This window comes from Phacochoerus africanus, chromosome 1 (assembly GCF_016906955.1).
Source record: "Phacochoerus africanus isolate WHEZ1 chromosome 1, ROS_Pafr_v1, whole genome shotgun sequence".
Lineage (NCBI taxonomy): Eukaryota > Metazoa > Chordata > Mammalia > Artiodactyla > Suidae > Phacochoerus > Phacochoerus africanus.
Genome location: NC_062544.1, coordinates 16592091 through 16617374, shown reverse-complemented (window position 1 = coordinate 16617374; position 25284 = coordinate 16592091). Strand labels below are relative to the sequence as shown.

General features: G+C 48.9%; 2 protein-coding genes across 2 annotated transcripts in view; one reads left to right on the top strand and one right to left on the bottom strand.

The window, feature by feature from the left end:
* Positions 1-3208, top strand: part of CCNJL (cyclin J like) — a 62999-nt gene extending 59791 nt beyond the window's left edge. Inside the window, exon 6 of the mRNA XM_047780932.1 lies at positions 1140-3208. Coding sequence (XP_047636888.1) covers positions 1140-1563 — 424 coding nt within the window. The 3' untranslated portion in view covers positions 1564-3208. The remainder of the gene's footprint in view (positions 1-1139) is intronic.
* A 7040-nt stretch (positions 3209-10248) lies between these two features.
* On the bottom strand, positions 10249-16258 carry FABP6 (fatty acid binding protein 6). Its single transcript, XM_047780802.1, has 4 exons — positions 16130-16258; positions 14912-15087; positions 13357-13446; positions 10249-10363 (listed from the first exon to the last, which is right to left on the bottom strand). Exons 1-4 carry the CDS (start codon positions 16194-16196, stop codon positions 10310-10312), a joined length of 387 nt encoding a protein of 128 aa, XP_047636758.1. The 5' UTR covers positions 16197-16258; the 3' UTR covers positions 10249-10309.
* Between the last annotated feature and the right edge of the window lie 9026 nt (positions 16259-25284).

Below are 25284 nucleotides of genomic sequence, written 5' to 3'. Positions count from 1 at the left end.
CCACTGACCTCGGGCCAGGCCCAGGAGGAGCCACATCTCAGCCTCCTGTTGCAACTGTCTTTGTCTTATGCCTCTGAAATCAGCCCTGCTCCCTAGCCCTTATTTTAACCTCTGTGCCTTTTAGAAGGTGCCCAAAGCTGGAGAACACGGTCTGGGTTGAGCAAGGATGGGTGCCCCTGGGTACTGAGACCCTAGCCCTGCCTCTTCCCCAAGGCTGTCCCTCGCTCTTTTATTTTTCTTAAATTTTTTTCTTCCTTCCTCCCTCCCTCCCTCCCTTCCTTTCTTCTTTTTAGGGCCACACCTGAGGCATATCCCTGGCTATAGGGGTCAAATAGGAGCTGCACCAGCTGGCCACAGCCACAGCAATGCCAGATCTGAGCCACACCTGCAACCTACACTGCAGCTTGTGGCAATACCAGTTACTTAACCCTCTGAGCAAGGCCAGATATGGAACCCTCATCCTCATGGATATCAGACAGATTCGCAGTCCGCTGAGCGACAGCAGGAACACCTCCACTTGCTCCTTTCTTACAGAAGCCTCTAATTGATTTGTTTTCCCAAAAAGTTTTATTGGGGTATGTTGTTGTTGTTATTTTGTGGGGTTTTTGTTTTGTTTTGTTTTGTTTTTTGAGATGGAAAAAACCTGTTCCATCTCCCTTTCCAGACCAAGGCGCTAAGGACCCAGGGGCAACCCGATTGAAACCTACTAGCTTAGGAGTGAGCCAGCTCAGGCTGGAACTGACAGGAAGTGCCTTGAAGGCAGAGGTGGTGCCTACCTAAGTCCCGGGAGCTCTGCATGTGGATGCAGTGATGAGCAAAAGCAGACAGGCCCTCCCTCTTGAAGCTCCAACTCCACGGGAGGGACCAGGTAGTGACCTGGAAGTTGTTGTCTGCAGTGTTGACCTCAGAGGTGAGGCTGCGCCAAGGGGCTGCAGGGACAGCAAGACTAGTCTTGAGGGGTCAGGAGAGAAACCCTCCAAGCTGAGGGCTGAGGACTGAGTTTAGTCAGAGAACAGCTGAGCCAGTGCCACAGTCTGGGAGGGGCCCAGCACTAACTGTTTGTGGATCTCCTGGCATCCTCTTCAGCAGGGCAGGTGTCTGCTGCTGTGGCCGCTGACCTCCCAAGTCTTTCCTTTCAGAGCTTATGACAATGTCCTCAAGGATGCCGTCGCAGTCAAGAGCCAGGCCTTGGCCATGGTGCCTGGAGCACCCGCAGCCCCCACCCAAGTGCTGTTCCAGCCGTCCGCGTACCCTGGCCTCAGCCAGCCGACCACGATGGCCCTGGCCCAGTTCCAAAGCCCCGTCCAGGACCTGTGCTTGGCCTACCGGGACTCTCTGCAGGCCCACCGTGCAGGGACCCTGCTCTCAGGGGGCACCAGCTCATCCCTCCATGCCCTGTACCCCACCCTCCAGCCCATGGACGTGTGTCCTGTGCCGCTGCCTGCGTCCCTCAGCATGCAGATGGCCATTGCAGCTGAGCCCAGGCACTGCCTGGCCGCCACCTATGGGAGCAGCTACTTCAGTGTTCCCCACGCATTCCCCACAGGCTGTTTCGACAGATAGGACACTGTTAGCCATACAAGGAGGCCTTGGAGACCCAGGCAGAAAAAAGAGGACACTGACGAGAGGAGCTTGGCCCAGCGAGGCGTTGGGAGGCTGTCCCCGTGGAGTCTGAGGGCCCTCGAAGAGAGAGAGTCGGTGTTCTTTTTATATAAAACTGACCAGAGCAAAACAGTCAATGACATACCTCACCCAAGAGCATTCCTCTGGAAAACGTCTTCCACGTGTGGCTGGGGTGCAAGGGGGTGTCTCGGTGGCCACCCCCTGGGAAGGGCCCAGCCAGCAAAGAAAAGACCTGGGAAGAGGCCAGGAGACTGGGACCTGGAGACACACCAGCGGTCCATGAACACGTCCAGGTTTTAGCATCAAAGACTCCTTTATTCCTTGCCGATGGCAGCTACACCACTGAAAAAAAGGGGGCAGCCTGATGTGTTCTCAGGACCCCCCCCCCGCCAGGGTGCTTTTCCTTCCCTGGCTCCATACCCAGGGGCCTGTGTGTGCGTTCATGCCCAAGCGGCCGCTTGCCGAGGTGCCATGTGCGTGGCGGTCCTGCTTTGTTGTGGAACCGAAAACCTTCTTCAGCCTTTTAGATATTTCATGTGCTGCTGCTTCCGAAGAGGCCTAGCTTTCTGTTCTGTTAGATGTCTTGTTTACATGCTGTATCAGGGATTTTGTGATACTTGAAAATTCCTTTGAAAAATCGATGGTGACTGCCACACTGCCTGTCCCACTCGAGGGCTGTAGGTTTTAACTAACCCTCCTTGGGACTGGCCCATGGGTCACCACAGACTTTCCTTGGCAAAAGTATATGCTTGGGGAGAACCACTTTCCAGGCTCTCGGTTCCAGGAGATTCCACATCTTGGATGCTCTGTTCACCTGTAGAACTTCACTCTCCACCCAGAGGAAAAAAGTTGTTGAAAAGTAGACAAACATTTAAAACCAGCAGCCCCCACCTCCCTCCACCATATGCGTCTGGTGCATGAGGTTAAAGCCAGCCTCAGCCTGGAGTTTGGCTCAGAGCAGAGGATCCGAGAGGGGTTGCATCAAAAGCCAGTATCCGGGTCTCTGCAGTGAGGGGTGCTCAGGAAGACTCTTGGAGCCATGTGCAATATGTTTTTATTCTGATGCAGCTTATGCTCAGCGTGTTTTATTTTTTGGTTGGTTTGGGATCGGGGGACACGTTGTTCACCCGCTCGCTAGAACTGGGAGGTGCCAAGAGCCACAAAAGCGATTTTTGTTTTGTTTTCTTTGAGAACCCATCTTGGTTTTCTTGACTTGGTTGCCAGTCCAGGAGACTGGCGGGAGGGCTGCCGGGAGTTGGATCCGAAGGTGGTGTTTGGCACAGACCGGAGCCTCGGCGTGGAAGCGGAGTAAGAGAAGAGCCTGGATGCAGGCACGGCGTGGCCACTTTGTCACACTCGGATAGGAAAGTGCACGTTTGTTTGTTGTTTTCTCCTTTTCCTTTGCCCACCTCCTTCTATTTATGTACAACTTGTTTGGATCCCAAGTTATCGCTTCTGTCTGCTCTGGGGCCGGGCGCTTGAGTGCTTGTGAGGGTCCCCCTGCCGCCCACCTGCCAGTAGAGCCTCACAGCCAGCCCGGCCCCCAGAAGAAGCCATCCTACAATAAACACGTCACCTGCTTGTGGCCTCTTTTGGTTCTCTTCCTGGCCTACCCTCTTCCACGTCAGCCTCTGGGAGTGGGTGTCTACACTGGTGCCGAGAGGTTTTGGGGGTGGGTGGGTGATAGCAAGCCTGGCTGCTGTCCTCTGAATTGGAGCTGAGCCTCCCTGGGACATGGTCTGGGGCAGCAGAGGGAGTGAGGCTTGACATCCTAGCTCTACCACCGAATCCGGCCGGGTTCTCCAGAAAAACAGAACCCAGTGTATATGTAGTGAGAGTGATTTGTTTTAAGGAAAGTGGCTACACATTGGGAATACCTGGATCAGGGTCGGGGTGAGGGTTCCAGTTCCTCATTCTCTCTAGGTTCAAAGTAAATCTCTTCTGGATCCAAGCCCTCTGTTCTGTCATCTGAATGCTCCTCTCCCATAAGCCCTTTTAACACTGATTCCCAGCAGGGCTCATTTTTGCCTTCCAGGGGGCGTTGGGCAATGTCTGAAGATGTTTTTCGTTGTCACAGTTGAGAGAGGGGCCTGGCTGGCATTTAGCAGGTAGAATCCAGGGATGCTGCTCAACATCCCACGATGCGTGGGACAGCCCCCATAGTAAGGGGGATGGAGTGGCCCCAAATGACAACAGTGCCAAGGTTGAGAACGCTCAGCTCACATGTTGTCTTCCAAAGAGGTCTCTGTCGTCCCCCTAGTCTCTCGCCTTAACCCCTTTATTTTCTTTATAGCTATTAAATCATCTAGCGCAATCTTGTTGGTTTGTTCACTGGGTTTGATGGCTGGGTCCTGCACCACCTCCTGCTGGTAGAATATATAGAATATCAGCACCTGGTGATGGTGGCACCGTCAAACAGTTGGCATTTAAGCATTTGCTGTGTATATAGCACTCTGCTAAGGAATTTGCTTATTTTATTTCCTATCATCCTAACAACCCTGCAAGGTGGAAACTATCATTAGCTGATCTTACAGATCAGAAAAGGGGCTCAGAGAAGTCCATTGCCAACAGACAGCAGTGGTGAAGGAGGGAGCCTCCATTCAGACCCAGGCAGCCTGGAGGTGCCCCGCTGCCCTGAGCTGCCTCATTCAGGAGTTTTGAATGAGTGTGAGGCTCCCCACCTTGCTATCACGCTCCCCTGGTGGAGAAGACATGGTAATGGATATGGGTTCATGAGAGAGTTGCCAGGCATTCATGCTCTGGATTGACAGGGTCATGGTGGCGAGAGTGGGGGTGTCGTTTCTCAGAGCATGCTCGGCGACAGACAGAAATACAGGAACATAGCTTCTTGTGCGGCTGCCACAGGCTAAAATGTGATGGCTCCATCTGCCTGCCCCCAACAGGCTCTGATCTGGGAGGGCTTCCCCAAGCCCCATCTGGGACCAGGCTTGGGGCTTCCCCAGGGCATCCCCTCGGAGGGACCCCCACCTCTAGCCTGGCTCTGGCAATCCGTGGCCCCAAGTTCCCGGGAAGGAATCTTACCAGCCTCATTAACCTCATTCTCTGTTCCTCAGGGAAGCCCTTGGTGACGAATGTCAGGAGAAAGGCCATAGCCTTTGGCAGGAGGCTCAAGCCCCAAAGCCCACCAGGACCAGGCAGGTAACATAGTGAATCAGCTGGATGACCAAGACAGGGTGAGGTGGTGGGAACTATCCCCTGTAGGGGATGTGGCTTCTCTTCAGCTCTGGCTAATTCTACTTTTCATGAATGTAAGCTCCATGTTGCAACAACTTCAGATTTTCAGAGAGACTGGAAATGTATAAACTGGAAATTTTTTTGTGATTTAAAAAACTAAATACAGAAAAATTTTGTAGTGCAATAGAAGATTAATAAAACACATTGTAAGTTAGAGTGGTTCTTAGGCTGGAAACTTGCAACTCCCAGTATGTAGACAAGAACGTTGGGCCTAAAAGGTAGAAGGTCCAAATTTGTCTGCTCTTAGCTACCTTCTTCAGAAAAGCTACCTCTCCACTCTGAATCTCTGTCTCCTCATTTGTAAGATGGGCAGCCTGTCAGCCTGGACTACGTACTAGGTTTACAATAAGAAAGCCTAGAATACATGTGGAATCACTCTTCAGCGGTGAGTCCTATGAGGAATATTGTAGGTAAGTGGGCCCCTCCCTTTGGGTGAGGGCTCATATGAGCCCCAGAGCTGCGCCTCCCTCCAGCCCAGCTCTAGCCTTAAAGGAAGAACTCAAGTGGTCAGGCTTCTCCAGGCCCAGCTCCGATGAGTATCAGTGGAGCCATGGCAGGAAGCATATACTGGAAGTCAGGCCTTCACACCCTGGCTCTGGACATGAACAGTTCATTTCCCTTTTCAAGTTCTCAGGTTTTTCATCTGCAAAATGGGAGGGTTGGGACTAGGATTTTCTCCAGGGTCACACGTGGCTGGAGAGCACTTCAGAACAGTGACAGCTCCCTGGTCTGTGTACCTAAAGTGTCCTGCTGTCTTCAGTGGGGCCTGGCCTCTCCTTTTTTTTTTTTTCTTTATCTTTTTAGGACTGCAACCTTTGGCATACAGAGTTTCCCAGGCTAGGGTTCTAATCAGAGCTATAGCTGCTGGCCTACACCACAGCCTCATGAACGCCAGAACCGAACCACGTCTGCGACCTATACCACAGCTCATGGCAGTGCCAGATCCTTAACCCACTGAGCGAGGCCAGGGATCGAACCTGCGTTGTCATGAATGCTAGTCAGATTCGTTTCCATTGAGCCATGACAGGAACTCCTGGCCTATGCTTTTAATAGGACCCCCACAGGATACACATGCAGTGCCAGGCTTCCACCCTGGCTAAAAGTCCTCCCTGCTCTAAAAGCTCTGACCCAGTGCGTGGTTATTCACACCAGCAGAACTGTCAAGAAGCGCCCTGTTTATTGAGCACTTACTGTATTCCAGGCCCTGTACGTGACACTTTGCTTATGCTCTCATTCCTCCAGCTCCTTTGTCCTCTTGACAACATCATGACCCAGTATTATTAGCACTGATTTCATGATGAGGATACTCATGTTTAAAGGCCCAAGGTCTCACCATGAGCAGGTGGTGGGACTGGGTTTGCCTTTAGATATACCTGACTGAGGAGCCATGTGGCCTCTGCGTTACCCCACCCCCTCGCAAGTATGTACACAACCACACCACTGCCCATTCACTCAGGATTCCACCCCTGTCACACTCTCCCCTACCCCCAACATACACACTCACACCTTGGTGTCCTAGGGGCCACAGGTGGGTGGTGGATCGCCACCTAGTGGTGATCTTTAAAATGATTTGAGAAGCTTCCTTGAGCTTGGCAGGAGGGAAATGATTGTCCTGGCAGAGAGATAAGAGATTATTCCCTAGGGGTTGGGTGAAGATAAAGTGAGCAGGGAAGGCATCTGAACAGTAGCATGGATTTTTTATTTTATTTTTGTTGTTGGTGGTGGTGTTTTTGCTTTTTAGGGCCACACCAGCAGCATATGCAAGTTACCAGGCTAGGAGTTGAATCGAAACTGCAGCTCCTGGCCTACACCACAGCCACAGCAACACCGGGTCCCTGACCTGCTGAGAGAGGCCAGGGAGGGATCAAACCTGCATCCTCATGGATACTAGTTGGATTTGGTTTCCACTCTGCCACAATGGGAATTCCTAGCATGAATTTGTACCCTTTACCTTTGCAACTCCTCTGTGACCCAGGAAGGGACAATTGTATTAGCCTGCTTTACATAGGGAAAGACAAGATGCAGAGGGTACCATGGCTTGCCCACGTGCCTTGCGAATGAGTGGAGGAGGCACTCCTGGCACTCTGACCACACTGGCTTGAAGATGGTGGTGGTGATAACACAGGTGATGGTGGTCGTGGTGACAGTGGCTAATATTTTATTCAGAGCATGACGACTCTGTTAGGTAATAAGTGCAGTTATTACCCCCACTGACAGATGAGGAAACAGGCTCAGAGAAATGGATCAACTTACCCCAAGGTGACGCAGCTGCTAGGTGGTAGAAGAGGGATGTGAACCCAGGCAGTGTGGCTCCAGAATTGAAGCTCTTAAAAACTTTCCTTTCTGCTGGCTCTGAGGAAGCCTCTTTTCCAAGATGCCAGCAGAATGGGTGCTTCACCCCCATCTCCACTTACTCCACTTACCCATAAGCTGGAATGAGAAACTAGAGCCTCCATCAGCCAGTGATGCCTAGTGCCACTAAATAATCTGAGACTCGCTCTGCTGTGTGATCTTAGATGGGTTTCTTCCCTTCTCTGAGCCTTTGTTTCTGTATCTGTGGAATACAGCGTTTAGTTGAGCTCTGAGGTCCTATTCCATTTGTCTGTGACTCTAGAATACTAGCTTCAGAATTTCTCCCCTGCCAGCAATTTGAATTTGTCCTTGAATCGGTTACCAAAGTAAAAACAATCTCTCTCCACCCACCTCCCCCTTTCTTATCTAACCTTTCTCCTCTCCCTTCCTCCTCTCTTTCAATTTTCAGCCTAATTATGGTTAACTCTCTGTTATTTAGAGACTTATTATCCAAACTCATTATGAGTAATTATTCAGTCTGGAGGGGGAACAGCAACACTGCTAGTTTAATTTAATGCTTACCTACTTCACTTAATTAGCAATAAGTCTTGGCAAAATGATGGAATTCACAGGGTCCTGGCTTGGTGGGTGGGTGGGAGAGGCTGAGTGCTGTTCTTGGAAAGATAAACAAGTTTCATGGCAGAATGTGGAAGGAAGCAAGGAGTGAGCTGCCAGTGAGCTGGGCAGTATTGTCTGTCCAGGCTGAGGCTGGCCTCTGAGTGAAAGGCCATTAGATTACATGCGCTGCAAGGACCTGAGGTCAGGTAGCACTTATTAAACATCTGCTGTGTGCCAGGCCCTTTGCAAGGTGTTGGGCAAACCTCATTTCTTTCTTTTTTTTTGTTTTGTTTTTTGTTTTGTTTTTAAGGTGTATGAAGGTTCCCAGGCTAGGGGTCCAATCAGAGCTACAGCTGCCAGCCTGCACCATAGCCACAGCCACACAGGATCCGAGCCGCATCTGCAGCCTACACCACAGCTCACGGCAATGCCAGATCCCTGACCCATAGGTCAGGGATCAAACCCACGTCTTCATGGATACTAGTTGGATTCGCTTCCACTGAACCGTAATGGGAACTCCCAGGCAAACCTCATTTCTAATACCCCATATGTAGGACCTGTATATTCAAGATAAGTTAGATAATTCAGCTCTTTTTGTATTATATAAGTTTCATGTGTACAGCACTATCGTTTGACGTCTGTCTACACTGCAAAGTAATCTCCACAAGTCTAGTTACCATCACCACAGAACTGTTCCTCTTCACTGTTTTGCTCATCCCTCTCAACCCCCTTCCCCTCTGGTAACCACTAATCTGTTCTCTGTATCTATATGAGTTTGTTTTGATTTTTTGAGAAATCATGCAATATTTGTCTTTCTCCATCTGACTTATTTTACTGAACACGATACCTTCAAGGTCCATCCATGTTGTCACAAATGGCAGGATTTCATTCCTTTTTTTTTTTTTTAATTTAATCTTTTTAGGGCTGTACCCGAGGCATATGGAAGTTCCCAGGCTAGGGGTCAGGTCGGAGCTCTAGCTAGCAGCCTACGCCAGACCCACAGCAGTGCCAGATCTGAGCTGCGTCTGCGAGCTACACCACAGATCACAGCAATGCCAGGGATTGAACCCGCATCCTCATGGATTCTACTCAGGTTTGTTACCACTGAGCCATAACAGGAAATCCAAGATTTCATTCTTTTTCTAAAGCTGAATGGTATTTTATAGCTGAATGATATGTATATATATATCACATCTTCTCTATCTATCTATTCATTCACTAATGGACACTTAGATAATTCAAATCTTATAATGAGTATATTCTTCTTGTTTCAAGGAGTCCTGCAGGAATTTTGATTAGGGAAGGAGAGAGTTTCCTCTCTGATGTTACTGGCTCTTGTATGTGTCTCTCATCCTTTTCATGAAGGGAGGCCTCAGGCTCATGGCTTTGGGCAGCAAAATCTGGCTAGAAATCAAGATCGTTCAGCTTTGGCTTTTTTAAAAAATAATTTAAATCTATTTGGGGCAAATGATGTTGGCTTTCCATGTACAGAAGAGATGTAAAGTTTCCAGTGTAGTAAAGATAAGTGAATTGTCTTAGAGTAAGTATGAGATAAAAAGAAGTCAGAGTGGTACCCAGATGGAGAACACTCCCAAGGAGAGAGAAGAATGAGAAGCATCCCATTCAGACTCTAGGGTAGCCATTGTCCTACCTGGAGTCGAGCAGACCTCCCTTCTCCCCTCCCATGTCTCCAGCAGTCGCCAGAATCAGGAAGGTTTGCTCAATCCAGATGCTCAGCGTCCTGACGCAGGGCTCCGGGTACCCACCAGGGATCAGAGTGACCCTTCTGACACCTTTCCCAGCCCACCGCAGCCTCTCCATGTTTCTCCCAGGACCCCCTGTCCAAGCCCTACTGGCTCAAACCATGACACCTCCTGGTTCCTTAGAACCTTCCTGGTGCTTTCTCATAGACTGACTTCTCAGTCCCTTGTTGGTCCTCCTGGCCCCTGTTGTGCCAGCAGGTAAGGTGAACCCCAAAAGAGCGGCTCCACAGCAAATTAGCGGAGAGCCACAGCCATGCTGAAGTACCTTCCCAGCTAAGCCCTGGTGCATCCATCCCGGTGTCTGTGCAGCCTCAGAGCCCAGCAGCGGGGGGCTTGGGGGGGGCCTTTCCTGGAAGTCTCAGTCCTGCCCCCTACCCCCCATACACCTGTCCTATGGCCCATCTGAGAGTCAGTGGGTTACCCCTCCCAGGTGATGGTGCCCACTCAGAGTGTGAGTGGCAGGCTATTGCGAGGGGTCCTCAGAACTGTGCCCACCATGCCCTCTCCCTGTGGGTCAGGAGTCTTCCATCCACATCCAGGTCTCCCCCCCCACATGCCATGACATGGATCCCACCAGGGGCCTCAGGGCCAAAGTGTGGCCTGTGTAGCCATCCTCAGGATTTCCCACCCCCATCAGCCAGAACTGCCCCAAGACACTAGGGAACCAAAGACAAAGAAGTTCTGGATCAAACAGAGGTCTACTGTTACACCAGGTTTATTTGTGGCTTTGTGGCCCCCTCAGAGCCCTGCCCACTAGCTCATGCCAGCTTCTTGCTTATACGCTCGTAGCTCACGCCTCCGACAGTGGAGATCTGGAAGAAGCAGCGAGAACAGAGGGAGTTAGCGTAGGGGCCTCACGGACCATGGAGGGGCCCAGACAAGGCAGACCAGCCTTGAATCCCAGCCCTGAGTGGGAGTGAACTCTGCTGCACCACTTCTCTGGGCCTCAGTTTCCTGACTGGTTACCCATCTGTCCATTTCAGTTCACCTTTGCCAGGCATGTCCCTTGCAGTGTCCCATTTATGCCTCCCCACGACATGGAGGTTGTCCCGTTATTCCGTTGTACAGATGAGGAAACTGAAAAGCCAGTCACCCCTTGAAGGATCAGGGACCACGCTCAGTCTGCACCGTTTAGCATTTATGGGGCACCAGTGCTCGGTGATGGGAAGATATGGTCTCTGCCCTTGGGAAGCATAAGGCCTCGTGAAAGATGCTGGCAAGAGGGTTCTATTCACTTGGCATGAGGAGGAGGCTCACTGCATGTGGCATCCTGGGCCCGGGGCCATTGAGATGTGCTGTGATGTGGTGTGTGCATGGCATCGGTTGGCCCTGATCCCCAGCAGAGGAAAGCCGCTTTCTCAGGAGCAGGGGTGCATGGCAGATGGAGTTTTATGGAAGCAGTTTTGTCAAAGGCCAGCAGTGGGAAGTAAGGTGTGATTTGCATGTGGGGTGGACAGAAGATAGAGGAAAGGGGGAGGCTGGGGCTCAGTCTCGAGGAGAGGTGATGAGAGAAGGTGTGCTGCTGGTGGGTGGAGGCGGGAGGAAGAATGCTCACAAAATGCATCCCTGTTGGTGAAGAAGGAGGGAGGTTTCCAGGATGATTCTGGGCCTCCAGAGGTGGGAGACCTACAGCCAAGACAGCCTCTCTCTGGTGTCTTGTCCATGTGCATGTGCATCTGTGTCTGTGCCTGTGCCTGCATGTGTGTAATGGCCCTGAGCTCTGGGCACTGCTTATACCATACAGGCTCTATGGCCGGGCACCCCTCGGAATCAGGAAACAGCTTCACTCCCTGTGGGATCAGTTCTCCCATCGGGACCTGTGTTCTCCCTGCACCCTGCACAGGATGGGGAGCCTTGCCTCTGGGAGTCAGAACCTTCCAGCTTTCATCAGATTCTCCAAGACATCAATTTCCATTCCAAAATGTATAGTCACTTGTGCCACACATGTATATGTATGTGTACATATGTATACACACACACACTTACATGTATATTTCTTTTTTTCTTTTTACAGCTGCACCTGCACCTGATCAAGGCCAGGGATCGAACCCATGTCCTCACGGAGACTATGTCAGGCTCTTAACGCACTGAGCCACAATGGGAATTCCAGTATACATACGTACTTTTTTAAACACTGTACGTATATTTATTTTTTGGTTTTGTTTGTTTGTTTGTTTGTTTGTTTGTTTGTTTTAGAAATTAAAACAGGAGTTCCTGTCGTGGCGTAGCGTAAACAAATCCGACTAGGAACCATGAGGTTGTGGGTTTGATCCCTGGCCTTGCTAAGTGGGTTAAGGATCCGGCGTTGCCATGAGCTGTGGTATAGGTCTCAGACACGGCTCGGATCTGGCATTGCTGTGGCTCTGGCGTAGGCTGGCAGCTACAGCTCTGATTCAACCCCTAGCCTGGTCACCTCCATATGTCGAGGGTATGGCCCTAAAAGTACAAAAGGCAGAAAAAAGAAAAAAGAAATTAAAGTGTGAACAAAGACCCACTGGCCTGGGAAGAGCAGGCAGAAAGTTTAGAAGTCAGCTGATGTGACCTGCCTTTACCATGAACTGGCTGTGTGGCCTTAAGACAAGCTCCCTGCTGTCTCTGAGCCTCTGTGACTCTCTTTAAAATGGGAGTAGTGGGAGACACTGAGCCTCTTGGGCCCACATGCTCCTTTCCCCTAGACAGGGCTTGAGAGGAAGGAAATAAGGAAGAAGATTGAGACAGAGATATAGGAGACAGGGAGGCAAGGAGGTGGCCAACCCCTGCTCCCTCGTCACTTTTCTTCTGGAGAGGCCTGGGGAAGACAGACCAGACCTTCTCCAGGGGACTTCAGCCCAGGACAGAGGCTCACAAGGGGGCAGTGACTGTGGAAACGCCTGCTTTGTCTTTGTAACTTCACATCCCTCTCTGGAGCCCAGGGTACGGGGGATGGGAGGTGTACACATGTGAGATGAAGGGCGGCACCTCCCACCTGCGTTCACAGAGAACGGGGCGGGCGGTCCATCCACAGATATGTGAGCTGGCCCTGCAGCTCACATTTAAAAAAATGTGTAATGGGAGTTCCTGTCATGGCTCAGCAGTAACGAATCTGACTAGTGTCCATGAGGATGCAAGTTCGATCCCTGGCCTCACTCAGTGGGTTAAGTATCTGGTGTTGTGGTGAGCTGTGGTGTAGGTCACAGACACGGCTCAGATCTGGTGTTGCTGTGGCTGTGGTGCAGACTGGCATCTGTAGCCCCAAATTGACCCCTAGCCTGGGAACCTCCCTATGCCGTGGTTGCAGCCCTCAAAAGACCAAAAAAAAAAAAAAAATTGTGTAACTAGTTGACAACATTTGTTGATCTGGAAATTTCACTTTGAAATGCTAATTTCTAGCTTTTCTTGAAAAACCTGAAGCCCTAGCACAAGGGCTGAAGTCCCTTGTGGAAGTGGAGCCACCCTTGCAAGGCCACCTGGACTGGCTCCTTCATTTACACTCTAGGAAGGGTCCAGACTTGTGCCTCTGAGGTGGCCTCGTGTGGACACTGGAGTTAGACTGCCTAGTGCCAAATAAATCCCTGCTCTGTCAGAACACTCTGTGCCCTCCAGCTCATCATTTAGATTCCTTGTGCCTCAGTGTCTTCACCTGCAAAGTGGGATAAAAATCCTTATCTAACAGGGAGATTGTGAAGGTCCAATGAGCACCCAGCACCCAGCCTGACCCCTGGAGCATGCCCGTGAAGCCAGCTGCCTGGAGGCCTGCCTCTCAGGGGCCATGGCTGGGGGCAGAAGGCCTTCTGATCAGCAGTGCTGGAAACAACGGGACACTTACCTCCACCAGCTTGCCGTCCACAATCTCCGCGGTGTAGTGGTAGTTGGGGTTGTTCACCACCACCTTCCCCCCCTCCATCTGCACAGTGGCCTGGAAGAGAACATAACACAGTTTGAGTTGCACGCCCCCCAACCGCAGACCAGGTCTTCAGCCTAAGCAGCTCCCCCCACCCCCCACTAGGAGTTAATTTGCCCTGTAGACATACAATTACATATATCCAAAGGTGGAGGTAACCCTGGCAAGTCACTGAACCTCACCGTGCCTCGGTTTTCTTATCTGTAAAATGGGGATAGTAACTGTACCTACTGTGTGACATTATTGCAAAGATCAAATAATTTACTGCGATATATGTGAAGCGCATAGAGCAGTGCCTGGCCCCGTGATGTCACGTCTTGTAAACTATGGTGACAGTTGTGGCCATCGTTCCTAGAATGATGCCAGTGGCATCCAAGGGTGTTGAGTACGGCAGTGTTTGTGATGGTGAACAACCTAAGTATCCAGCCTGGGGTATCCACTGGTAAATAACCTAAACGTCTATAATTAAATATCCATCAGTGAGGGAGCAGTAAATGATAGCATTTCCATATGATAGGATACAGTGCTGCCTTTAAAAACAAATAAGCATGAGTTCCCATTGTGGCTCAGCAGGAGTAGGTTGCAGAGTCGCGTCAGAACCTGCATTGCTATGGATTGTATAGGCAAGCACCTGCAGCTCCGATTTGACCCTAGCCTGGGAACTTTCATATGCCGCAGGTACAGCCCTAAAAAGGAAAAAAAAAAAAAAAGTCAATATGTGCTGACACAGAAAGACGTCTGTGAGAAGTGGTTAAATTTTTTAAATGCCCAAGTGGCAGAATATTAATATTATGCCTGCTTACCCTCCACTTTGCAGCCTGAGGAATAAAGTATTCTCGTGGTCAGGGTTGGGGACTGCAGAGGGGATCCAGACCAGGAGGAAGACCTGAGGGGCCAGTCTGGGTCGGAGGGGGACAAATAGCCACCTGTTTGGGTAACACTTCTTTGCTTCCCAAGATGGCAGTTTCAAACCCAGATGAGTTTGATTCTAGGTCCTGGGCCCATTCATCTCTAGGCCACCCTGGAGGCCCCGTAAAAATGTGGCTGTGCTCTCTGGAGCCTGATGGCCCAGGTGCGAAGAACTGCTGCTGCTGTGGGAACCTGGCAGCTACTTAATTCCATGTCTCGGCTCAGCTCCTGGTCTGTAAAATGGCAGTAATTGTCGTGGCCTCATGGGCTTACCTGCATTAAGGTGCATGACAGAGTTAGCAAGTGTCTGGGATGTGTGCGTTAAGGATTCGGCAAATGTTAGTTTCTACTATCATTATAGTGCCTGTTATTGATGGTAGCATTAAAAACCAGGAATGTCATTGTACAACTATAAATGTAATTGAGTAATTAAAAAATGCTATAAAAAGTAAAAACCAGGAATGACTGCATTGGCAAGTCACTCCAGCTCTCAAAGCCTCAGCCTGGGGAGCAGCTGGGGGGCAGGGGGGACATGACTGGGAAGGAGGGAGGGGGGCTGGCGGCCTCTCACCTTGAACTTCTTGCCCCCGATGGTCTCTATGTCGCACTCCTTGCCGATGGTGAACGTGTTGGTGATGGATTGGCCCCCGGGGTATTGCTGGGACCAGGTGAAGTTCTGGCCGTCCTGCTTCACCTCCGAGATGATCTTGAGGTTGCGGGCCTTGTCAATGGCGTCGCTGGGGAGTGCTGGGCCGGGAGACAAGCGGAGCTCGTAAGCCTGTAAGAGGTGCCTGTAACCTGTGGTTTGGGGGATGCCCTTGCCTGCCCTGTGGCAGGCTAGCCTCAGGGTTAAGAGCACAAGTCTCAGTTCTGTCGAGAGCCGAGGGGCGTGGGCAAGTCACTGCCTCTCCCAACCTCAATGTTTTATCCTCAGAGTGGGGAGAAGGCCTATTTCACAGGACTGTTGCAAGGATTCGATTATGGTGACTGTGTCTGGTAAAGCTCCTAGTGTATAATTATCAATAAATCATAGCTGCTCTTCTGAACTATACTAGAAATTTGCCAAGCTCATAAAGTTTGAGAAGGAACAGGGCCTTCAGGACTGTCTTCTAATGCTTTTATTTAACATATAAGTTTCCTGTAACTACATTGTTGTAGAAGAAGCCAACTTGCTGTTCCTTCAGGGCCAGTCCTGGTTAATTAACTCCGAAGGGCTCTTGCCTCCCCACATAGGCCCTGCTTTCAGGGTCCCTCTCCCACCAGGAGGTAGGGCCGAGGTCCCCTGGGACTGTCTTCTGAATCATTGGTTCCTCACAACCAGTGTTGCAATGGAGCAGTCAAAGGACTGGGGTCTTTGACTCCATCCACAGTGCCTAGCATTGTAAGAGGCCCCTCTTTGCTGAATGATTCAATGAACAAGTGGCTTGTCAAACCTAGACTCTGTGCTCTCACTCCTTGATCAGCTCTCTCCAGGCCGGTTGTGGGGACACCTCATCATCTCATCATCATATCTAGAGGATCTAATGTTCTTTGCCACTGATGCACAGTGAAGCCTTGGGCAAGTCTTGCTGAGGCGTCGCAGCAGTAACATTGGGTTGGCCCATGCGTATAGCAGGTACTCAGGAAATATTTGAGTGAATAAACCAAGCAAATCTCTACCTCTCTTAACTAGCTGTGTGACCTAGCACTAGTCACTTAGCTTCTCTGGGTCTCAGGGAGTTTGGGTTCCTGGCACAGAGCTGGCCAAGACTGCCCAGCCCCAGGAAGGTGTTCTCAGGAGCTCACTCACCCAGGCGCTTCATGAACTCATCGTAGTTCTTCTCACTCTCGATCTCATACTTGCCAGAGAAGGCCATGCCGCTGGAGAGCTGGGAGGTCCAGGAGCCAAAGGATGAGGCAGGAGGGCTGCAATGCTGAGGAGTCTGGGGCCTCAGCTTATATACTCTGCCAGGTGCTGAGGCTCAGCCCCCAAGTCACCCCACTTCTCCTTCCCGCCCCTGAAGAGGAAGCACTTGCAGTTTTACGATGTGGGTAGGACCTGGAGGAGCAGTACCCTGAGGTTATTCACCCTGGGGACTTGCTGGCTGGAATCCCATTGCCGTTCCCACAAGTCCAGGGCCAGCTCTGCACAGGGTTTGGGGTGTCATCCACCTGTGGCCAGCCCTCCCTCCCTCCGTCCGTGCTCTCATCACCCCTCATTTAGTCACCCCGGCATTCATCAACCAAAGTGCATCTGGCACCTCAGTGTGGGGCCAGTACTGAGGAAACAATGAGATATACCCCCTTCCCAAAAGAGCTCCCAGTGAGATCCAGAGACAAAACACACCTGCAGAGAACTCTAATGCCAGCAGGTTGTGATGTGTCCCAAAAGAGATCTAAGGCCTGGGGAGGGAGCCATGGTGTCCAGCTGGCTGGTGCAGCTTTGCCTAGGAGATGCATTTAATACAGGTCTCGAAGGGATTTGGATGTTTGGAGAGGCAATGAGGTTGGAAGAGACAGAACCTAGGCAGATCACATTCTAAGATGAGGGGGCAATGTGAGGAAGGTGGGGAGGGCCGTAATGAAACAGTGAGTTTGGCTGTAGCAAACAGCACTTGAAGGAGAACAGACACGAGATGGGTGCAAATAATACAAGCAACACGAGGCAGCAGCCCGTGGACCCAGGGTGCTGGTGCCCCACAGACCTGCCATCTGCCAGGCAAGGGTTAAAAGTGTGGCGAATTTTACTCTGTTCCAGCTTCACAACTGGGAGGGCTAGGAGTTCAGAGCCCTGCTTCCAGTCCCTGTTCTGATGCTGGCAGCACTTCACCCTAAAAGACTCCATCTTCTCTGTGATAACTCCTGCCCTGCATGTCTCACGGGACTACGCTCTGGATCAGACAGATGGGCCATGCAAAGTATGAAGCAACTTACAAAGGCTCTCATTCCTGTTATTATTAATTAAGGAAAATTTTGCAAGTCTCTCTCCTTTTCCAGAGTCAGCTTTCCAAGATGCCCCATTATTTCAGTCCAAAGCAGAATTCATCAGGGTTGCCAACCACGAAACCTGGGATTGAGTGGTTTCTGAACTGATGAAACCAGCTTTGCCATATTTTTCCAGTCTGTAATCTCCAATCTTAGAATTCATTACGCCAGCCAAGCGTCTTACTAAAAAAAAATAATAATAAAAAAGAAAAATAAGAAAATACACCCACATTCTTCTCCACATACTGCATTATGGATTTTCTGATGCTAAATTATATATATTAAAATTTCATAGGGCAGAGATGGCCCTTGATAACAGTTGGTATTTATTCTTCTAGCCTTTAAAATGCATACATGGGAGTTCCCGTCGTGGCACAGTGGTTAACGAATCCGACTAGGAACCATGAGGTTGCGGGTTCGGTCCCTGCCCTTGCTCAGTGGGTTAAGGATCTGGCATTGCCGTGAGCTGTGGTGTAGGTTGCAGACGTGGCTCGGATCCCGCGTTGCCGTGGCTCTGGCGTAGGCTGGCAGCTACAGCTCCGATTAGACCCCTAGCCTGGGAATCTCTATATGCCAGGGAAGCGGCCCAAGAAATGGCAAAAAAAAACAAAAAAATAAAATAAAATAAAATGCATACATGTACTTTCTTATATAAATGAGATAATACTGTTCTGTCACCTTTTTTATGTAATGATGTAAGTACATGTGTATGTCATTACATAAAGGTATGTTGTATACATAGTCTATGTTTCATAATTTACCTAACTACTGCTGGCTGTTTAGGTTGTTCCCAACTTTCTTCTTTTTATAAATCTCTTTATTTATTTATTTTTTAATTACTCAAATGAATTGATCACATCTGTAGTTGTGTAATGATCATAACAATCTGATTTCACGGGATTTCCATCCCACAGCCCAAGCACATCCCCCCACCCCCCAAACTGTCTCCTCCAGAGACCATAAGTTTTTCAATGTCTGTGAGTCAGCATCTGTTCTGCAAAGAAGTTCAGTCTGTCCTTTTTTCAGATTCCACATGTCAGTGAAAGCATTTGATGTTGGTGTCCTCATTGTATGGCCAACTTCACTTAGCATGATAGTTTCTAGGTCCATCCGTGTTGCAAAAAATGCTGGTATTTCATTCTTCTTAATGGCTGAGTAATATTCCATTGTATATCTTCTTTTATAAATAACTCTTGAGATAAACATTTTCATTCACCCCTCTTGGTGCACATGTCAAATTATTTACTAAAATTAATTTGCTAAGAATGAATTCCTAGAACAAAGGGATTTTGTATCTAAAGTTATATAAATTTCTATATTAGTTATATCTATACTCTAATGATGTCCTGAAAGGCTAGAACAGTTTATGCTCCCACTTAGAACATAGGAGAATTTCCCTTTATTGATAATAATGAAATAACAATGACAATAATAGCTAACACTTACTGAGTGTTTATCATGCATTGGGCATGATGCTGAGTGTTCTTCATTTATCTCATTTAATCTTCCAAGCAACTCTGAAGTCGGTACCATTATTGTTCCCATTTTGCCAAGGAGGAATCAGAGGTTCAGACAAAGTAAGTAAGTAACTCACACAAAGTGTATAGTTCAGTATAGTGTAAGTATAGTAACTCGGACAGAGCCCCTGTGTATAGTTCATATTTCATATTTACTACCAAGATGACTTTCAACAGTTTTTAAAGACTCTGTTTCCAAAAATCCTCCATGATCCCATTAGCTTAACAATGTTACTATTTTTACTTTTTTCCCATTTTTACAGTTTTATTGAAATACATACACACACCCACACACACACACACACACACACACACACACACACCCATTGCTTTTTAGGGCCACATCCACGACACATGGAAGTTCCCAGGCTAGGGGTCGAATCAGAGCTACAGCTGCTGGTCTATGCCATAGGCACAGCAACGTGGGATCCGAGCCGTGTCTGCATGCTACACAACAGCTCATGACAATTCCAGATCCCCGACCCACTGAGCGAGGCCAGGGATCAAACCTGCATCCTCATGGATACTAGTCGGATTAGTTTCCGCAGCGCCACAACAGGAACTGCTATTGAAGTATAATTGATTTACAATGTTTTGATCATTTCTGCTGTACAGCAAAGTGATTCAAGTATACTGAATACATTATATACATTTTTGGATTCTCTCCCCATGTAGATTATCACAGAATATCGGGTAGAGTTCCCTATACTATAAAACAGATCCCTGATGGCCAGTCATCCCATATACCTCGGTGTGCACATGCCAGTCCCAAACCCCAGTCCATCCTTCCCTCCACCTGTCCGCTTTGGTAACTATAAGTTTGTTTTCCAAGTCTGTGAGTCTGTTTCTGTTCTGCAAGTAAGTTCATGTGTATCCTTTTTTTAGATTCCACATATGTGATATGGGATATCATACGATGTTTATCTTTCACTAACTTCACTTAGTATCCATGTTGCTGCATATAGCATTATTTTATTCTTTTTAGAGCTGACCAATATTCTATAGTATATATGTCCCATATCTTCTTTATCCATTCCTCTACAGACATTTAGTTTGCTTCCATGTCTTGGCTATTTGCAAGTAGTGCTATAATGGACATACAGGTGCATGTATCTTTTCAAATTGTGGTTTTCTTAGGATACATGCCCAGGAGTGGGGTCGTTGGCTCATAAGGTAGTTCTGTTTTTATTTTCTGAGGACCCTCCATGCTGTTTTCTGCAGTGGTGTTACTAATTTACATTCCCCACCAACAGTGTAAGAGGGTTCTCTTTTCTCTGAGCCCTCTCCATCTATCATACTAAAAAGTAAATCCTGGAGTTCCCACTGTGGTTCAGTGGGTTAAGACCCTGACATAGTGTCTGTGAGGATGTGGGTTCGATCCCTGGCCCCTCTCAGCAGGTTAATGATCCGACATTGCTGTGAGCTGTGGCGTGGGTTACAGACGCAACTTGGATCTGGCATGGCTGTGGCTGTGACGCAGGCCAGCAGCCACAGCTTTGATTTGATCCCTAGCCTGGGAACTTCCATATGCTGCAGGTGCAACCCTATAAAGGGGGGGGGGAAGGAAAAAAAGGGACTTTCCAGATGGAGAAAGCCACTGATAGAAAGCATTATGTCACACTGGTCTAGGCATGGGAAAAACAATAGAACGTTTGCCATCTCTCTGTAAACCTTGAAAGAAAATAATTTCACAGCAATAATTGGGATGTAAATTGGATGTAAAAGACAATTGGTGGTTAAGCTAGAGATGCTTAGGGGATGGAGTGTAGTCAGTGACCTGAAATTCCCTGGGGTCTCTAGTCTCTGAGGAAGTATGCACTTCATAGATTTCCACCTTCATGTCTTGGCCTGCCTGGAATGCTAGCTCACTTTTTTCCTGTCTTTTCCAAATTTAAATTGTCCTTCCAACTCCACCTCCTCCAGGGAGCCTTCTCTGATTACTTCAACCTGTAGATTGTCCCTTAGAGGAAATCCCCTGGTGTCTACCAGCTGCTTGTAATGACTCAGGGGGAAATGGGGACTTTAGTGTCATGTATATTAGCCCCAAGACTTCATATACACAATCTTTTTTTTTCTTTCCAGGGCTGTACCTGCGGCATTTGGAAATTCCCAGGCTAGGGGTTGAATCAGAGCTATAGCTGCCAGACTACACCATAGCCACAGCAACACGGGATCTGAGCCACATCTGTGACCTACATCACAGCTCATGGCAACGCCAGATCTTTTAACCCACTGAGTGGGGCCAGGGATTGAACCTGCATCCTCATGGATACTAGTTGGATTTGTTACTGCTGAGCAATGATGGCGCTTTTTAAAATGAGATTAAATGAGAGTATATAAATAAAGGGTTTAAGCACAGGATCTAGGATTTTGTAGGTGTTCATTGAATGATGCTGTTATTCCCACTCGGAGGTTTGTCCAACCTGTCTGCCTATTGTTTTGAATCACTATTTTTTGTTTGTTTGTCTTTTTAGGGCTGCACTCGTGGCATATAGAGGTTCCCAGGCTAGGGGTTGAATCAGAACTGTGGGCACTGGCCTACACCACAGCCACAGCAACACCAGATCCTTAACCCACTGAGCGAGGCCAGGGATCGAACCCATGTCCTCATGGATGCTAGTCGGGTTCGTTAACTGCTGAGCCACAACAGGAACTCCAGAATCATTATTTATTGTAGCATTAATTTTAACTCATCATCAAATATCTTTCATCTGCCAATTAGATTGTAATCTCTTTAAAAAGAGAGGCTGCATTTCGTACTTCCTTATGGATGAGTACCTAGTAAGCACTGGGATACCTCTGATCGTTTTATTTGTTCAGATCTCTGTGGAATAAGCTGTGAGACTGTGTTTTTCAAATGGGGTCTTTCTCACACACTGCTGAGGATAGAGGAGGGGAGGGCCTGTGAAAAACGGAGCCCTCTGGACCCTGACCCACAGCAGTTCTGATTTGGTAGCCTGATGGGGGCCTGGAATCTGCATGTGACAGGTTCCCTGGTGGTTGTGCTGCAGTTACCCTGAGAAGCTCCAGGCCAGGGGACGGAGCGAGAGCAGGCAGTGGACTACATGGCCCCTCCAGACCCACTCTTCACTCCCTCTCCCGCTGACTTCCTCCCATACCATCAGAGCTGGTCTCCTCAGCAGCTCATCCAAAGTCAGCATCAAGGCCAGGAAGGGAGTGGCAGGGGTGTGGGAAAGGACAGGATTGGCGCCAGAATGCCTGACTCAGCAGTGCTCCCCTTCACTGGAGTCTAGGTGTGTGTTTGACCCTCCAACCCTCCTCCCACACACACCCTAACTCTCTCTTTTCACCTGTTTATTCAGACACTCATTGAGAATCTTCCAAGAGGAGTAAATGAACTCAAACTGCCTTCATATCAGAGTGGGGTTTTATGGGACAATTGAGCCATTAGAGCAGCTATACCCCATGGAGATAAAGAATGACCCTAAGGCTAATCCCCCTGGGCCACCCCAGTGTCTCACCTGGACTCTGGCTCCTGCCTCAAATTAGCCACCTTTATCTGAGTGTAATTGATGAAGAAGGTGGGAAATGCAAGTGCTGGAGTCCATGGTTGGAAGAGGAGTACTTGGCCTCCCTGGAACCTCCCCACCCCAGGACCTTCCAGGGCCATGCATGGAGTAAGTGATGCATCAGGGCTATAGACCCCTTGATCAAACTTTTCTCAGCCAAGAATCTGAGATGCTAATTGGGGTCGATCCTAGACTATCAAGGCGGAATGGGACCTCTGGTGGCAGTTTATTCCAGGATGATCCTGCTAGCTCTGCTCTCAGGGGTCAGAGACTAAGAAATCCAGCATTCTCTTGGGAAGTCCAGTTGACACTTCGTTATCCACCATTAGAAGTTAGAAGTAGGAGTTCCCTGGTGGCTCAGTGGGTTAGGGATCTGGCATAGTTGCTGCTGTGGATTGGGTCTGTGCTGTGGTGTAGGTTCGACCCCTGGCCCTGGAATTTCTGCATGCCACAGGAGCAGCCAAAAAAAAAAAAAAACAGAAGAAGAAGAAGAACAAGAAATTAGAATAAGAAATTTAAAGTTAGAAGAGATAGAGACTCTGAGGTAAGGCTGCCTGAGTTTGAATCCCAGCTCTGCCACTTGCTGGTTGTATGTCCTTGGGCAAGTTACCTTCCTTCCTGTGTCTCCCTTTTCTCATCTGCAAAATGGAGAGGATAATTGCTCCTAACGTAAAGGGTTGTTATGAGCATAAAATGAGTTCATTTTTCTTCTCTTTTTCTTTCTCTCTCTCACTCTTTTTTTTTTTTTGTATTTTTAGGGCCACACCTGAGGCATATGGAAGCTCCCAGGCTGCAGCTGCCAGCCTACACCACAGCCACAGCAACACCAGATCCGAGCCAGGTCTGTGACTTACACCACAGCTCATGGAAATGCTGGATCCTTAACTGATGAGCGAGGCCAGGGATTGAACCTGTGTCCTCATAGTTATTAGTCCAATTCGTTATTGCTGAGCCACAATGGAAACTTCTAAATGAGTTAATTTCTGTGCAGCACTTTTTTCAGAGCCTGGCAGAGAGTAAATAAGAGTGTGTTAAGTAAAAGTTGCTAGGGCTGGCTAGGTTTGCAGCTTTACCACCACCGATTCGTAGTCCACCCTCAGCCAGGCTTTGAACAGCTCAGTGGTCCTTCCTCTCAACAGTGGGTGGTTCCCAATGCCATTCCTCATGCCACCTACCCTTATCAAGTTTCCACATCACTTCCACCACTTGAGTGCCACCCTAGTCCCAGCTGTCACTTTAATGGCCATGTAGCACTCCACTCTATGGATATACCACACCTTAATCAACCAGACCCCTGGTTTTGGACAGTTAGGTTAGGTAGGAAAAAGTGCACACATGACTAGGAAACACCATGTGGAGAAAACAAAAGCAAAAAACAAGACCAAATATTGGAATTCCCCAGTGGCTCAGTGGGTTAAGGATCTGGCATTGTCACTGTTGTGGCTTGGTTCACTGCTGTGGTGTGGCTTTGATCCCTGGCCCAGGAACTTCTGCATCGACAGGTGCAGCGCCCCCCACCCCCGAAAAAGACCTTGTATTAACGTGAATACAGTTAACGCTCTCCTCTCTTTTTTTTTTTTTTTTTTTTGTCTTTTGAGGGCTACACCCAAGGCATATGGAGGTTCCCAGGCTAGGGGTCAAATAGGCGCTACAGCTGCCAGCCTATGCCACAGCCACAGCAACTCGGGATCTGAGCTGTGTCTGCAACTTACACCACAGCTCACAGCAACGCTGGATCCTTAACCCACTGAGTGAAGCCAGGGATCAAACCCGAGTCTTCATGGATACTAGTCCCACTGAGCCACAGTGGGAACTCCTCTGAATACAGCTGAACAACCTCTTGAACAACGTGAGGGATTAAAGGCATGGACCTTCTGTGTAGTCAAAAATCTGAAAAATGTACGGTCCCCCTTGAATCTGATTCCTCTGCTTTCTCAGATTCTACCATATTCAGGTTGTGTAGTACTATAGTTTTAGTATTTTTAAAAGTCTGCGTGTAAGTGGACCCAGGCAGTTCAGTCCCCTATTGTTCAGGGGTCAACTGTGTTTTTATTTGAGGTGAGTAGGGTGGCGCTGAATTTCTTCTAGGTGTTCAGGGATCATAAACCAGCAGGAGACAGTGACCACGGAGTTAATGCCCAGAGGAGAAAGGGGAAGTCCAGTAGCCATTGTCTGCAGAATGGTCTCCTCCCAGGGACAGTCTTTGCCAGGCAGGGAAAACCCTTGTCGCCTGCTTCTGCTCTGTGTCTCTGCCTGCTTCACACCCTGCTTGTGAGCTAATGGCGTGTCTGCCTGTTGTAGACAAAGCCCTTTGAGTTGCAAGTAAAGAAACTCATTTGAGGAGTTCCCATCACGGCTCAGTGGGTTATGAACCCAGCCAGTATCCATGAGGATGTGGGTTCAAACCCTGGCCTCACTCTGTGAGTTAAGGATCAGGCATTGCCATGAACTGTGGTGTAGGCTGAAGATGCGGCTCAGGTTCTGCATGCCTGTGGTGTAGGCCAGCGGCTGCAGCTCTGATTGAACCCCCAGCCTGGCAACTTCCGTATGTCGAGGCTGTGGCCCTAAAAAATAAGAAATTTTTTAAAAAAGAGAGTTCCCGTCGTGGCTCAGTGGTTAACGAATCCAACTAGGAACCATGAGTTTGCAGGTTCGATCCCTGGCTTTGCTCAGTGGGTTAAGGATCCGGCATTGCCGTGAGCTGTGGTGTAGGTCACAGATGTGGCTCGGATCCCACATTGCTGTGGCTCTGGTGTAGGCCGGCAGCCACAGCTCCGATTAGACCCCTAGCCTGGGAACCTCCATATGCTGTGGGTGCATTCCTAGAAAAGACAGAAAACAACAAAAACAAAAAACAAACAAAAAAAAGAAACTCACTTGAGCTAGCTTAGGCCAAAAGGGGAACTCATAAGGTTACAACATACGTAATTGCT

Coding starts and splice junctions, on each gene's coding strand:
- FABP6 (XM_047780802.1), bottom strand. CDS start 16,196: ATGGCCTTCTCTGGCAAGTATGAGATCGAGAGTGAGAAGAACTACGAT. Junction 15,088..16,129: donor TGAGTTCATGAAGCGCCTGG/GTGAGTGAGCTC, acceptor CTCCCGGCCCAG/CACTCCCCAGCGACGCCATT. Junction 13,447..14,911: donor TCGGGGGCAAGAAGTTCAAG/GTGAGAGGCCGC, acceptor GTTCTCTTCCAG/GCCACTGTGCAGATGGAGGG.